Here is a 15,547-nt window from a genome sequence, read left to right on the forward strand (position 1 = left end):
CAGTGTGCATGCTGATTTTTTTTTTTCCTGCTACGAGTTATTTTTCCCATTACTCATTCAGCAGCTGAGATCTCATAAAAGTTGCATGACCTCTTGTTAGAGCCAGCTTTAGTATCAGTTACCAAAATCAAGCTTGATAAGACCTGCAAAGTGGATTAAACTGTTAAAAAACTGTTTTCAATCAGATATAGTTAAGACTTCAACAAACATTTTAGAAGCACCATATAAAGAAACACGATGTACAGTCACTGACATTTAAGAAAAATAATAATGATCAAGCAAGTGTTTCATTTGATTCTGAACAGACATAGATAAAGACGTTTTATGTTCTCTTAAGACTACGGTCACATATCCCAAAATGCCACGCGTCCCGACCTAAATACAATATGGACAATATGGACTACAGGTGTCCGGAGACATTTACACATCGTCCAATCAGAGCTGCTAACAGAGGGCAATCCGGTTAGCACCGTCCTGTGGCCATCCAGTTCATGACCACGCCAAACAGTAAAAAAAAAAAAATATGGAAATTCTGAAAATTCTGTCGATGCCCCCATTACGCAGTGGCAGTTGTATTTGTGACCCTAGCTTTAATAACTGTACAATTAATAGTTTAAAAGCTCTTGCTGGTACTCACCCCATAAACCAGTTCACCCACCATCCCGTTCCAGGTCTTAGTTTCTGGATCTCTGGCGCCGTATTTCCCATCCGGCACTATGGACAGCTTATATTTTATCCCCACATGCTTTGCAATTTCAGAAGCTAAATCGACACAGTAGCCTTCATATCTGTCATTCCCCTCCATCTGCATAAAGTTTTTCTTGTACATCACATACGGAGCTTCCTGTTAATTAGACAGAATTTTGAGTTTATAGCAAACAAGAAAGAGCACATCCACAGAGGACAGACGTCACACAGGTCACATGGATAATGTGACATGCACACATGCAGGGATGCTCCCACCCCCCCAACTCGAAAGCCAAAAAAAGTAGATGTGGGACATATGAGAAGACAAACTAAAGCCGCATTATTGGGAAATTTGACAGACAGGGGGGAAAACTGAAGAAGCAGCAAAGCCTTCGACATGTAAAGTAAGCAAAGCAGGCCGTCGAGCTTCCTCATGCTATCTACGGACAGAATCTAAATCCTTTGAAATGGGAAGTAAGCAGGGGGTTACATGTACTTTGCATCATTGTGGCGCAGGGGGGGCAGGAAAAGTCAAATGGAGCACTTTTCCAGTTCATACAGTAAAAAAAAAAGTTCATCAAGTAAACATCAGTGACAGCAGAGATTAAAGCCATTCAAAAGAGGGTTTTTATTTTTTTTTGCATTTCAAAAATAACAAAATAATCTGCTTTTTTCCTTTGATTATGTGCGATCAATACTCATCACCAGCCTGACTTCTAAGGAAACATCATGACGTTTCTCCACAATGTAAAACATGTTAGTCACTAAACATGAATCAATGTCGCCTTGAGATTTTGAATAATGGGGGTTTCACTTTGTCGTTCGGCGTACATGTTTTCCAGAGCTTGTTTTTGCTTAAGTTTCAATGGTTTTCGCATCTTCAGAGGAGATTCGTATTGTCGAGCGACACCAGTCGCATCCATCACCTTTAATGTCTCCTCCGCTCAGCAGTCATGTACGGTTGTTACTCAAGACAAAATGAAAGGGGCGTCTCTCAATCAATGAGACACCTCTTAATGGTGAAAATAAAGTCAATGAAATGACTGAGAGGTGGCTAAAATAATTATTGCTTTCAGTGAAAAATTAAAAGTACCAAAAAACAACAACAAAAAAGATGCCTTTAATTTCCCTCTCTATGTCTTCTCTCCAGCCTGGTGGTGATGGCAGTGAGTGTCCAGACACTGAAATGAGAATGTATGACTTTTTCATTCTGAATTTGCCTAAGATGAAGCCATAATAAGCAAAGCCAGAAGGAACACAGAGCCATGGTTTTAAATGTAAGATAAGGCGCACCTTATTTTACATTTAAGAAAGGCCGATGATCTCTACTCTCCAGCCTCGTCTATCTGTGTCAGCAAACTGGCTAAACCTCCACCTGGTGTTTGCAGATCATTTCATTTGACAGTCACTGACAGATTACTTCATGATAGGGAAAGATTTTGTTACTTACGTACGCACTCAACGTGAAAACCACGTTTATCTCTACAGCTAACTTTACCAAAGCCGTTATTGTGATGTCACTACTACGACAGCCCTCTGTGATATAAAAAAACCAAAATGCTTTGGCACCCACACGGATACAGTTGAAACACTCTCTGTGAATCGACTGTTTCAACATGTAGTGAGTGGATGGAAAGCAACCGAAAAGTAAAATAATTCTACCCTCCCAGGACAGATTGCAACAATGGACACCTTGACCTTGAGTGGCAGAAATCTTAAGGTGAAACACTTAAAACTTGCTTGAGAGTGTACCATAATAGTAGTGACCACAATTGTTCGGTTTTCCACAGAAGAGGACTCGTTGGTGACCTGCTGATCCATTATATATACAAATTTTTCGTACTCATTCCAGTAGCCGATCTGAAAACAACACAGAGACTCAGAGTTATTACAGGAAGTAGAAAAGCATTTGACAGAAGAGTGTGCGAGTTGGCCGGCTCCATCTGCTCAAATGGAGACACTTTGACTTTGCCTGATGTGTGATTTAATAAAAAAGTGTGTAGTGGTACCTCTCGCTTCACCTGGACCACGCTTCAGCAGAGTAGGAGTAATCTATTCCTGGTTCTACAAATCTCCTGTTACATAACAACAGGTACCATGGAATACATTTAATACCAGTACGTGGGCCTTATCTAGCCATTTTTACTGATTTATTAATACAAAGAGAGAAAAAAAACTGGCCTGTGACAGCTTACCCTGAGAGGATTCCAGTTGCTGCATTATGTTTATTCCTGGCTCTAATTTTTTCAGCCAAGAAGAAGAATTCTCCTATTTCTGGTTGCTTTAACTCAGCGCTCCTCCTGTTGCCGCCGCAGATTGTCTCACACTGAGGTTGGACATGTGGGCTGCTGATGTATGAGCTGAGCCGCGCGGACGTTATGGGGCCGCTTGGGTGTCAGCTTCTGTGAGAACTTTAGGGTGGCGCCGTTTCTGCAGCCGGGGTCACGTTTGAAGCACGCACATGTTTTGGTTTGCCTTTGGCGCCCACCATTATAAAAATCTCACTGACAGCAGTGGATTTTTTTCAAACCTAGAGATGCTTTGGCATGTCATAGTCCAATTAACATTCACAAAGTGACTGTTAGCAGGCTGTGCCCTAACTTTACTAGCTAAATACACATGCTTGTAAGTCAGGGGTTTCAAAATAAAAGCAGCACCTTCTATTTATTTCATAAGGGCTAGTGTGTCTGTATTCTGCTGGGTGTGTGGGTGGGGTGGCTGTAACTAATTTATGGTGAATAATACATGGTGCATTCTGTCCATGTACCCCATGTTTTATCCTTTTTTATCATATATTGTGGGCAGGTTGGGGTAAAGTGTTCTGCCAAAGTGGACTACGTTGTCTTCAGAAAACCCTCCTCGGGGCAACAAAAGCTGAGCTGCCATGAACAATGTGTGAGCTATCCCACGAAAGGAAGAAAGTTAATTTTTTTCAGGTAACCAGGAACTAGTAACCCGCAGAAACCCCTAAAAGGACCCAAATGATCTGAAATTCCTCCCAAAAGAAAGCACTGTGGGGTTTTGGTGCACAGTGAGTTAAAAGTTATTATAAAGTTTGACCCCAGATGGTCGGATGCAGACATGAGATCATTCAAGTTAAAAGGATAAATCACATCATCCCTACATTTGTTTGTTACTTTGCAAGCTGAGCAGTTGTACAATAGTATGCTTGTATAATTTACCACAAATAATAATATATATAATTCTCTAAATAGTAAAGATCTCACCTTTAGGCTGACATATTAATTTACTGTGTTCAGCTCTTTTGAGGCTTGCTGTAAATAAAAAACTAAAGTACAGGTCGGATTTTAGCTCTTAAAATGCTAGTTTCTGAGAAAAAAAAAAAAACAGAAAAAATTGAATTTTCACCCAGATTAGCTTTTCACAAGTATAAAATGCCATTCTTAAGCTCTGATTTGTAAACTTTTATTTATATTAATTATAATTTAGAGATTATAAGTTCAAGATGACAAAGGAAATCCCATCATTCTAGGTATATTTTAATTTTCATATACGTGCAGCCTCTTAATTTAAAGGTAAAACTTGCCGGTCTTTACGTAATTGGGGCTTTAAAAAAATAAAGATATTAATATCATAGGCAAGACCTGCTAAGGACAATAATTAAATTATGACAGATGTTCTCAAGGCTGAGCGCTCACTTACCCTCCTGGGACCTGCAGGTTTCATTTCATACACATCAATGCTGTAATTAGCACGTCTCCCAAATGTGTCAAACTGGATGTTCCCTGTCATACCTTGTACTTGGACCTGCCGTGCACAGAGAAGAATAACGTGTGTGTCAGGCATCGGCACATGACCAATAAATGCTTTTTGATTTTTCTAAATTAAATCTATACTGGAATTTTATCTATCTAGTGCAGAGTCATCCAGAAATCAGTCCTGATTCCTACCATTTTGAGGGCTCTCTCGATATCAATGCCTTGGCTCCAGGGCACAGCTGGGTTGGCGAGACAGTCACCAGCGCTCCCCCTGCGAGAAACATCTACTCTCTGTCTTCGAAGATACCGGAAGGCCTCCGCAATCACAAGAATGGCATCATGAGTCAGGGCTGATGTGTACTGAAAGAAAAGCCAACAACAGCAATGCAGTGGCAGCATATTATCCTTGTTCCCTTCGCCGCTGAGGCATTGATGAAAAAGACGCTCTTAATAAACGTGAAAGACTTCCACATTCCCTCTTGTTCCAGGAGAGTTACAACTTTAAAAGTTCACCAGTGCTGAGATAGACTCTTTGCATCATCAAACGCATCATCAGCAGCTATGCTTCACTGACCTTCAGCGGAGTGTTTTTGGCTTCTGGAAATTCTCTTTCATCCAAGCGTTCCCAGCGCTGGAGGAACTGCTGGACGACAGTGCTGTCTGGGTTGATGATCTGGAAGCCTGTGATGTTGGCCCCACCAGAAAAAACCCTGTCCAGGCTCATATTTGAAAAACCCTAGGAGCAAAGAGAACAGCCAGCTGACAGTTAAAAAAAAGATCTTTAACGACTCAAAAAGGCATATTTGTTTGACTTCTGTTGAACTTCTTTTCACTAAATTGCATCAAACTCAGTTGTGTGTGTTTTTACTGTTGTGTTGTTCTCACCAGGTTGGCGAGGATGTAGTGGTATCCTCTGCTGTTCTTTCCTGAGGTCACCACCTACAAGTTACAGCAGAAGACACGATGAGTCACATTCACAACAGTCAGAGCGCAAAGTCGACTCAGCGCCAACAAAAAGCTGCAGTTTCAGAATATTTAGCTGAAAAAAAGGGAAGGCACAGCCTTTGCACAGACCACAAGGAGCATGTGAGCCCATTTGTACATTGGTGTGTTTGTATGAGAGACACACACATCCAGTTGGGGAAAGAACTGCAATGACAGGCCTTGTTCCTTCTCGTTAACTTCAAAATTTAAAACAAGGTCATGGCTCTGGAAGACCTCCCTCTTCTTCCAAAGCAGCGGTGATCTGCAACTTTCAGCACGCGAGTCTTCGTTAAGCCCAAAAATGTCGGACTTCACCTGTCGGAAGCAGCAGACGACAGAGCTCCATTTGCTGTTTTCTTTTTAACTTCTGCGCTGGTAAAAACTCATTTTCTCTCCATCACCGACTACGCAGCTTCAAAAAGAAACTGTGGGGGTGGAGAGATTTTTTTTTTTTTTCATTCTCTCCGCTCTTTATTTTCTACACTCCTCCACAGTCTTGATAAGAGCACTCGGCCACTGAAATCGTCTGAATCTTACACGTCCACCGGGATAGTGATATCTCTCACAATGCACTTTATTAAAACAACACACAACATCCATGTGGTGCTTTTTTATTCTTCTTTTTAGGCTGGTGGTTTCACTCAAACAGGCATTGTTTTCACTAGCGGTCATTAAGTTTAAATCTTTCTGCTTACTTCTGCCTTACGGGCTCATAACAGCCTCCAAAGGGAGAAGGTCCTCAAAGCCACAAGGCTGAGCCGCTGACAGGTTTATACATCTGAGCAATAAATCCAGTCTCCTTCTCAAACTGATTCATTTCTGCTCAGATTTTCATACAATCTCACGTAAAAAGAAAAATATGTTACTTGAAAGTAACTATTCCTAAATACTTTTTTTTTTTATTTAAGTTTTTGCTTTTTTATCTTTGGGGAAAAGAAGCAGTACAGCACATGTATGGTACCAGGCAACGGACAGAAAAAACAAATACATGTGTAGCATTTTATTTTGAAAATAAAATTTCAGAAACTTGAAGCTTAAAAAAGCCAATTTCAGCCACGTTCGGACTTGTTCATGACCTGAAAAAGTTTAGGGACCACTTTAGTAGAGGATTTATTTGAGCAACAATTCGATTTATATTATAATTTGTGGTTGTCGCTATGATTCATAGTCGATATTGGTTCATTTAGACCTAAAATCGATCCTTGTTGAGGTCAGTCCAGCAATGATTGGAGTTATTATATCACCGATCAACCTCAGATCTTGTTGGCATCCTTCTAAAAGGTAGCCATGTGGAAGTTCTGCTAAGAATGCTGATGTCATAACATCTTTCCAGAACCAAAGGTAGAACACTCATGTCTGGCTGTGGGACTCGGTGTCTTTTTAGCCTCAGGCTATTTGTGAAGTCGTGAATCTGAACTTATCACACATGAGCAAAAAAGCGGCTCACGCTTCTGTGTGAACATCTATTCTGTACAGATGAAAGAAAATGTATAAATAAATAACATCGGATGATTTATTCAGTGTGTACATCTAACAAAGACAATAATTCTCACCACAGATTAGAGCATCACTAAACCAAAACTGCAGCTGATCCTAAAGGCTTCCATAGTTGTGATCCAACCATTTTTTCTGCACTTAATCCAAGTATTTATTTTCAAGATGAATGATATTTGACTTGTATAAAAGGCAGAATCTCTTGGCAGCTGAATCATAAATTTGTGAGTGGGCAATGAGCGTGGCGAGGGACAGATATTCTAAAGTGAATAAAGTCATTTGAAAAATCTGTTTTCCCAAAGCAAGAAAAGAAAAAAAAAAGATACAAATCAATGATTTGTCTTGTGTATAATCTGTAAACTCTAACACAACTGAATTTAAAACAATAAAATCCCCAACTTTGTACAAAAACAGCCTTTGAATTTAGGTTAAAAAGGTGTTTTAGGTATCAAAATATGTATTTTTTATTATTTACAGTGAATAATTCTGTATCTGTAATAGAACAAAATATTTTTTTAATGATTTTTTAAAAATAACTATTTTAATGTTAACATCCATGTAACACATACTGACATAGGGAGTAAAATAATCAGGTGATTATTCAAATTTTAAAGAGGTAATACACTTAACAATTAGAGCAAATTTTGCAGTAAGGATTTTTTTTTCTGTTTTAGTTCTTTAAGTTTGCCTTTAATAGTGACTTTGATAACATAAAAAATGTCATTAAAAAGTCTTTAATTTAGAAATCTCATGCCTTCAGATCATTGTTTAATCTATCCCCATTCTCATTTTCATGTGAAATGTGCAACATTCGATTTACTGGTGAAAATGCTGCTTCCTCTGTCGGCAGCTCTGATCTAAAGAAAAAAAAAAAAAGAAACGCGTGTGGGCATAACAAATATTTTTAGGATCTTGATGCTCCAGTTTCAGCTCCTCCTGGGATAACAGCTTTCTGTTGGTGCGCACGTTCTCAGGGAACCTGGGATAGGTCAGGCACTACTGTAGATAAAAGTATAAAACTTATTAGGACAAGATTTTCCACAGAATCTGTGTCTCACGTGTTGCTTATTCAGTAATTGCAGGAAGACCCAAAGCTTCAAAGTAAAAAGCAGTGTGACAGGCAGACTGACTGTCTAGCTTTTAAATAATTAATGCTCATTGAATGGAAATTATAGTCAAGGTGCCATGAGGTCTTTTCTTCAGTTACTGTCAGAGGAAGACAGAATTTCAGTTCCTTCAAAGCGTAATTAGAAAGGACAAACTTAAAATCAACAAGATCCTCTCAAACAGACAATCGCACAGCGAACATGCAGTCACGCTGTGGGCTGATGAAAGCACACCAGGAGAGGGGGAGTCAATCTGGCAATGATAAAGTGTGGCAGCAGGGTTTTCATCAGTCCCAGATGTTTCCGGTGGTTGTTTGTGAAGCCACCAGGTGAAAATTGAGACAGGTGTTTGCTGTAATCCTCAGCAGCATGTGTCTGTGTTATGAGAACTCCAGCTAAGGATGTAGGGAACAAAATAAAAGGAAAGCATATCTAGCTATTTTATTTTAGCAAAGTGAAACTAGGAAAATTACACTTTTTTGTTTTGCAAAAAAACTAATTTTACACTTCATGTGGTTTAAATAAGCCCTAATGAACAAGTCATTTTAAAATGCAAAAACTGCAACTTATTGCAATAAGGAAAAATCCCAAATCATGTTTGTGTTGTGCTCTAGCAACAAAGATTTCGATTATGAGAGTTTGGTTATGTTGTTTTAAGCCAAATTAAAAAAGTAGTTTTTGCAGAGCAGCAGTAGTTTAATAGAAACTTCCGGGCTGAAGCACCTTTAAAATAGAAAAGTAACTTGAGTATCCATTTTGGAGTTGTTAAAGAAACAAGTAAATCTTAATTTTTATATATTTTAAATAGTCCAACTTTAAAAAGTTTGGTTCAAACAAGTCTTTTTGGATAATTAAAACATTACTGCGTGGGTTATGGTTTGGTTATTTGATTGACAGGTGGCTGTGAAAAGTTTAGCTCCCAAAAAAAAATTTTTTTTTTTTTTATTTCCTCTATTTCCTATTTTCAAAAAGGTCATCCTCTGATGATCTCATATTCAGATAAAGAGACCAAAGAACCAAAAAAGCGATCAGGCATGTAAAAAGACAACATTTAGATCTTTTGATTAAGTATTTTCAGCTTCTATTTTCCTTTCTGACCCTTTGAATTTAAGTGTCAACAAAAACTACAACACAAAACAGCAGGTGTGTCTTTGCTGAGGGCAGATTCTGAGCTGAAGGTGAGTCTTTTGAGAGAAAAAAAAAAGCCAGCTGTGAGCAGGTATTTGTCTGTCCTCCTGCCTCCTGGAGGAGCAGGTTTGCTCTCTGCCGTCTGCGGCCGGCCTGAGCCAAGCTGAGCAGCACGAGCATCAGCCTAAAAATTCCCAGGGGAACAGTTTCTAATTAAGCAGGCTGGAGCCACAATCCTGTGCAGAGCTGGATGTCTGCCCAAGTGCCTTCAAGAGGATTTGACTCACTCCTCACTGATGAAGGCTTCTTTTCCTCACAGTGAATGGTCACGTGCCTTCCTCAGAAGTAGGACACAAATCCTGAAGCTGATAACTGTGCTTTTATGCAGCTAATTATTACTTTAGTAGTCAGACCTGGACAAAGTATAAAGATCTGGATCTAGTTAATTATGAGGAGGAAAAAGGCTGAATATCAGAGAAATGTTCCAGTAAAACTTTGCCACAAAGATCAATAATTAAACATTGTTTGTTGCATGAACAGCTACTGAACACTGTCAGAATTATGTCCTTTTATGGACTGACAGTTTTAGCAAAACAGGTTGGTAAAATTGTAATTTTCTGGTGTGCCAGCTTACTTCCTTTTAACTTGATTTCTTAGGGGTTTCCTGCAAAACAAACAAGCTAACATAAAGCACATCCTCAGAAACCAAACTCTTTATGAGACCAAAGGTTTCCTTTTTTGATGTAGAGTCCTCTTTACACGGCTAAAGTGAAAACAGAAAAAAAAGAAAACTGAAATGATTTTCATTTACGGTGGAGAATATGTTGTTATAGTTCAAGCTGCAGCATCAGAATACCTCTTTCAAGGCATATTTAATTTATCAAATACAGTTTAGAGTACATATTGAGTGGTTAATGGAGATGAAAGAATCATGGTTTCAATGTCAACATGCCTAAACTTTGATATTATGACACTTATCCTGAGAATAACGTCTCACTTTTAATGATGGATACATTTTACCTAAAAATGTTAAAATCATTCCTGTCAGAGCTGCTTTCATGTGACAATAAACACGATAACTTCACTCTGTGGGGTTCTCTGCCTAAAGAGTTCTTACTTCAATAGACAATTTACGCAGATGGAAAATATTGAAGCTTTTGCTGGACTTGAACTTTGAATTGCTTTTGATTTGTGTGAGAGTAGGGGAGCACCTCAGGGGAGCGTACTCGGAGCCTCCACTGATCTCAGAGTCCTGTCATCTGCTCTCTGATGATAGCCATTGTTGATTGACTCAGTGGTAGGAAACAAACTGAGAACTGAGGATGTTCACAACTGGAATGTCAGCAAGATATGAGAAATGACTTCAGATTGTAAAGATACAATGAACAGTGTTTATGTCATGAGATAAATACTTGGATGTTCAAATGAGACATTTCCAGCTGGAAATCATATTTATAGACTACAAATTAGTGAAAAAAAAAGCATAAAAATCAATTCTGTTGTTCCCATTTCAGAACATCTGATTTGGCAGAGTTTTACACTGGATGCCCTTCCTGACACAAACTTGCATTTTATCCAGGCTGGGGTCGGGCACAGGGAAACACAAACTTAGCCCCCCTTGTGGCTACAGTGGGGCACAAAATATATTTTCAGACACGAATTGTGGAAGTTCTGCCACTTAAAAAGATGACAGAGACCTCTCTGCAGGTCGTTCACTAGGTCCCCCGAGTGGTTCTGAGATTTTTGCTCACTGTTCTTGTGATCATTTTGACCTCACAGGGTGAGATCCTACAGGGGAGCTCCAGATGGAGCCTGTCTACCATTTCCTATTAATAGGTCCCACAGTTGATTTCTTCTCACCAAGCTGCTAACCGATTGCAGATTCAGTCTTCCTGGTCTGGTGCAGGTCAACAATTTTGTTACTGGTGTCCTAAGACAGATCTTTGGTCTTGGTCATAGTGGAGTTCCAAGTGTGATTGTTTAAGGTTGTGGACAGGTGACTTTTTTTAAAAATAATTGGTTCAAACAGGTGCCAATAATACAGGTCACAAGTGAAGGACAGAGGATACTCTTACAGAAAAAGTTATAGGTCTGTGAGAGACAGAAATCTTCCCTGTTTGTAGATGACCAAATATTTTTTTCCACCATAATTTACCAATAAATTATTTAAAAATAAAAAAATGTGATTTTGAGGATTTTTTTCTCATTTTGTCTAACATAGTTAAGGTATACATATGATGGACATTTCAGGCCTCTGTAATCTTGTGGTGAAACTTTGCACAATGTATTAATATATTAAAAATACATCTTAATTAAGAATATTTTCATTTAAAAATGACAAAAAAGGAAACGTGTTTTGTGATCAACACTATCAGTGATTTGTATTTCACTCTCTCACTTGGCATGTCAGAATCATCTGAAGCTCGTCAACTGCTCCTCTATTTGTGTCTGAAATTATTCAAGCAATAAATCTCCATGTGTGAGACGAGGAGTTTCTCCACTTTATGATGGGTGACAAGCAAGATTTTAAAACAAAAAAAGAAAACAGTGCTGAGATCTCTCCTGTGCCACACCCTGATGCATCCTTAAATATTATCCCTGGAAGATAAGAAATCTAAACAGTACACACACATGCACACATGAGGTTTTCTAAAAAGAGAATGGGCATTATTTGACGGTGTCAGTCCTCCAAATCAAAGCACTTTGTAGTTGCAGGTTGTAAAGCAGCTCAAAATGACAGTTTATCCAAGAGGAGGCTCATCGCCCTCTCTGCCTCCATGAAGGCTGTCATGAAGGGAAGTAGGTTTGAAGTTGTCTCTGTAAATCTGAATCTCTTTTCTGAGATGATGGCATTGAGTTAGGCAGCACAGTGGTGTGGCGCTTAGTACTGTCAGTAAATGCAGCAACTGCATGTTAGGTCGGTCCTCTGATTGTGTGTTTTTCTTTAAATGTTTCTGTAAAGTGTTGAGAAAGAGCTCTAAAAACCTCACTTCTGAACAAACGACAGAAAATCTTTGACTCCAAGGATCATCGTGTGATCTCATCTGAAGTCTCAGATGTTACTTTCCTGCTTACTGGATGTGGGAGCAGTGTGCCGCTGGGGTCTCAGCAGCACTCTCATTTCTCTCTGCAGAACCAGACTCTGTAGACACCACAAGCCATCAAAGCTCTGCCTTTCCATCGTGCAGCAGGAGGCTGGGAGGTGACGGATCCTCTTAGGGGGCAACAACAAATCTACAGAGATTCAATTATTGATGAGAAGCCTCAAAGGTGTTGTCACTCTGTCTTTGCTTTACTCGAAGGAGCTAAAGAAATAAATGTTCGCAACACATTCATCAACAAGCAAACCGGTCCACTAATCATCAAAACCTGCATGATGAATGTCTCCGAGTGAGATGGAGAGATAATCTCAAGCACTTGAAAGCAACATCAAGTGAAGAAGCGCTACCTTCTGATGCCTGAGTGATCTCAGCTATGTTTGCTCACTTCCGCCTTCACCAGAGATCTTCCCTCTGGCTAGGAGGGTAGGCTATTTATAGTAGACTCATTGTTGTTGCTGTTATGGGACAGTGTGTCCTACTTACATTGGAGCTGATATTACACTAAAGCATGTGTTGATGCCCCAGCTTGCATGAGAGAAGAACTCTCAAGAGACGTGAGGTGTGGCTTCTCACTCTGGAGCACCTGGAGAAGCTCCTGGCAGGCAGGCAGGCGCCATCTCTGATGCCACGTTCATTTGTGGCAGATAAAGGGATTGTGATCGAAACAGCTTGACATGACACGGACTGACCGCTTTGAGAAGATTTTAAGCCAAAATCTGTGTTAAAGTCGGAGTATTCGGTCAAGGCCAGACGTTTAGAACTCAAAAAAGGGAGCAAAACCTGTGTGGAGTCAAACTCAAAGCCTTCTTTCTTCTTTCCAAAGAGCCACAGTTAGGATATAAAACACAAATGATTCATGCAAATAATTTTATATGGGAATTCCTTTCCCTGTAGTTGTGTCATCCCAAAATCTTAAATAATATTTTATTTGGCCACATTTATACAGAATTTAACATGTTTTGTAGCTTATGTGTTGATTTTTCCACTAAACTGGAGTTCATTTGTGGAAAAACTACAAAAAAAGAAGACAACTGCTATAAAAGATGCTTGCATGACTTGTTATGGTTGAATTTTAGTAAAGAATGTGCTTTTTAATTAACTGTATTCCAGGTTATAAGAAGTCGAAACCATGTCAACACCTCTTCAATCATCTTTTGATCTATTTTTAAAGCATTCCAAAAGGTTTTTTCATTATAATCTCAATTTATTTACAATTTTAATCAAAAAATACTTTTTAAAAAAGTGGTGCTTTACAAGTATTTGTCATTAGAAATTCACCTCTGAGATGTGGGCCGAATAACCCGTCCAACCGTCCCATTCCCGAGATCTCACTGTTTATGTGCTCTCCAGCTAGCTTATAGCCCCTCACACCCACAGCCTGACATTAGCGGTACAGCAAAAATGACCAGCAATATTGTAGCTATCCAGCCGTACAATCTTTTCATATTGAATTTTTTTCATCTGCTCCTGATTCACAACAATTTGAATAAAGAAATACTCAGAAATGCAATTTAGAGATTAATTTTACTGATATATGTCCTTCAGCATTAGAAAAATGCCACAAGAATATGTTCAAAACACCAAAAACAAGATTTTTTATCAGAACAGGTTTTTAAATTTGGATAAGAACGTATATACTTCTTTGCTATTGGATGGAATAAATACAAAACAGTCATTTAATATACTGCGAGTTACAAATCCTTAAACATGGAGAGAAGATGTTGTTCCCTACCAAAGGAAAGCAAAATAACAACAAATAAAGGTTTTCATTTAAACAGTTGGCTTAATAGTGAACTAGATCAAGGATTGTTTTTAGTAAATGGTCCAGAAGAACAAGCCTTAGAGCAGCACTTTACCAATCAGGCTCTTTTCTACAGTAAGTAAACGGCACTCAGCACTAAAATATGCTTGACAGCAGCTGGGGATTTGCCAGTATTCACCTAAACAGACTGAGCTATTCAGCTACTGCTCTCAGGAGGCAGAGTCCAATGAAACACGGATTAGGCATCACTTCACTGATGCCACTCCTACATAGAATTATTCTGCTGGGATTTGTTTTTTCTTTTTTATTAGGAAGATATAGATGCATTATCAGCAGGTTTTCCAGGAAGAGTAAAGGCTTGGTTAAATCTGAAAGAGGCTAATTTTATGTATTTATTTGCATTATTATGTGTTTTTCAGTCCTGGAGTAAAAAACAGCAGAAAATACTGAGAAATAAAATAGCTAAAAGATTTCTGAAAATAACAAATTTCCTGTTGGTTTCTTTAAAATATGTTCTATCAAACAAAAACCTTAAAAAAACAGTTTTAGAGACCAGTAAACATCTGCCAGGAAATTAGAACATTTTTTAGCTCTTGTATATGGCAAAAACTGTCAATTTATGCTTATGTTATAACAGCTAAATTTGACACATTTTGTCAAATTTGTACTTTAGAAAAATGTTTTTATGTTCTTCTTTGGCTTTTATATGGATGACTCCTGCACTTTTAAACCTTTTAACATATATAAATGTTTATTAAAACTTGAAATCTTCTTCTTTGGCTTTTATATGGATGACTCCTGCACTTTTAAACCTTTTAACATATATAAATGTTTATTAAAACTTGAAACAACCTGTTATCTGTTTAATTTTAATTAGTTTGATCTTATTTTATTATATTTACTGTTTTATCATATTCATTTATTATATTTTTTATGAAAATTCTCTGCCCTTAGTGTATGAGTTCGCCTATTAATGGGTTTCAGCCTGGGAACATGAGTAAGTGAATATATTTTTGTTTAAAGAAAAAAACAATAATGGAAAAAACAGCAAAGAAAAATAATAGGAGTGAAATTATCCTCTAACTCAACTTGACTTGAACATTCGATTATTTTCAAGCTATTAACTTTTTCACACTGATGCATGGCTTCAACAGTTTGCACATTTTTAAATAAAACTGTCTTTTCACATAATATAAAATAACAACCTTTCCAAAGACAAACAATGACATTTATTCATTTATGTAAACTTTGGAGCAGACTGGTTTAAGGGATTTTTGAACTCTACTTAGGGCTCACCAACCTGCATCATTTCTATGTTACCCCACTTAAACTCTGCAGAGGATGGATAGTGACAGGTATGTTTAAGCAGAGAAACGTTACAAATTCCTCAGGGTTGTTGGCGCCGAGGCCTGGAGTTCAGCAACAATAAAGCTAGTCTAGGACAGTCCAAATCTGTTGTAATTATGTTAACATTAAATGAAAAAAAAATGATTACAAGTCAAGTTAATCATGCAGTCAAATCAGTCAATCAGATCAATCCACAAGCTAAAAACTCAGATAATGATT

At 38.3% G+C, this 15,547-nt stretch overlaps 1 protein-coding gene across 6 annotated transcripts in view; it reads right to left on the reverse strand.

Annotated features, from left to right (window-relative positions):
- Window positions 1-15,547, reverse strand: part of LOC112138865 (glutamate receptor 3) — a 73,818-nt gene that overhangs the window by 22,628 nt on the left and 35,643 nt on the right. For all 6 annotated transcript variants that reach the window (XR_004949004.1, XR_002917860.2, XR_002917862.2 and 3 more), the window contains exons 5-10: window positions 5,292-5,345; window positions 4,981-5,142; window positions 4,599-4,766; window positions 4,351-4,455; window positions 2,440-2,547; window positions 638-844 (exon numbers count right to left, since the gene is read on the reverse strand). Coding sequence is in view for 3 of the 6 variants with exons in the window: in XM_024261539.2 (XP_024117307.1) it covers window positions 638-844; window positions 2,440-2,547; window positions 4,351-4,455; window positions 4,599-4,766; window positions 4,981-5,142; window positions 5,292-5,345 (804 nt within the window). In the remaining 3 variants the exon portion in view is untranslated. The remainder of the gene's footprint in view (window positions 1-637; window positions 845-2,439; window positions 2,548-4,350; window positions 4,456-4,598; window positions 4,767-4,980; window positions 5,143-5,291; window positions 5,346-15,547) is intronic.

This window comes from Oryzias melastigma, linkage group LG14 (genome assembly GCF_002922805.2).
Source record: "Oryzias melastigma strain HK-1 linkage group LG14, ASM292280v2, whole genome shotgun sequence".
Classification (NCBI taxonomy): Eukaryota; Metazoa; Chordata; class Actinopteri; order Beloniformes; family Adrianichthyidae; genus Oryzias; species Oryzias melastigma.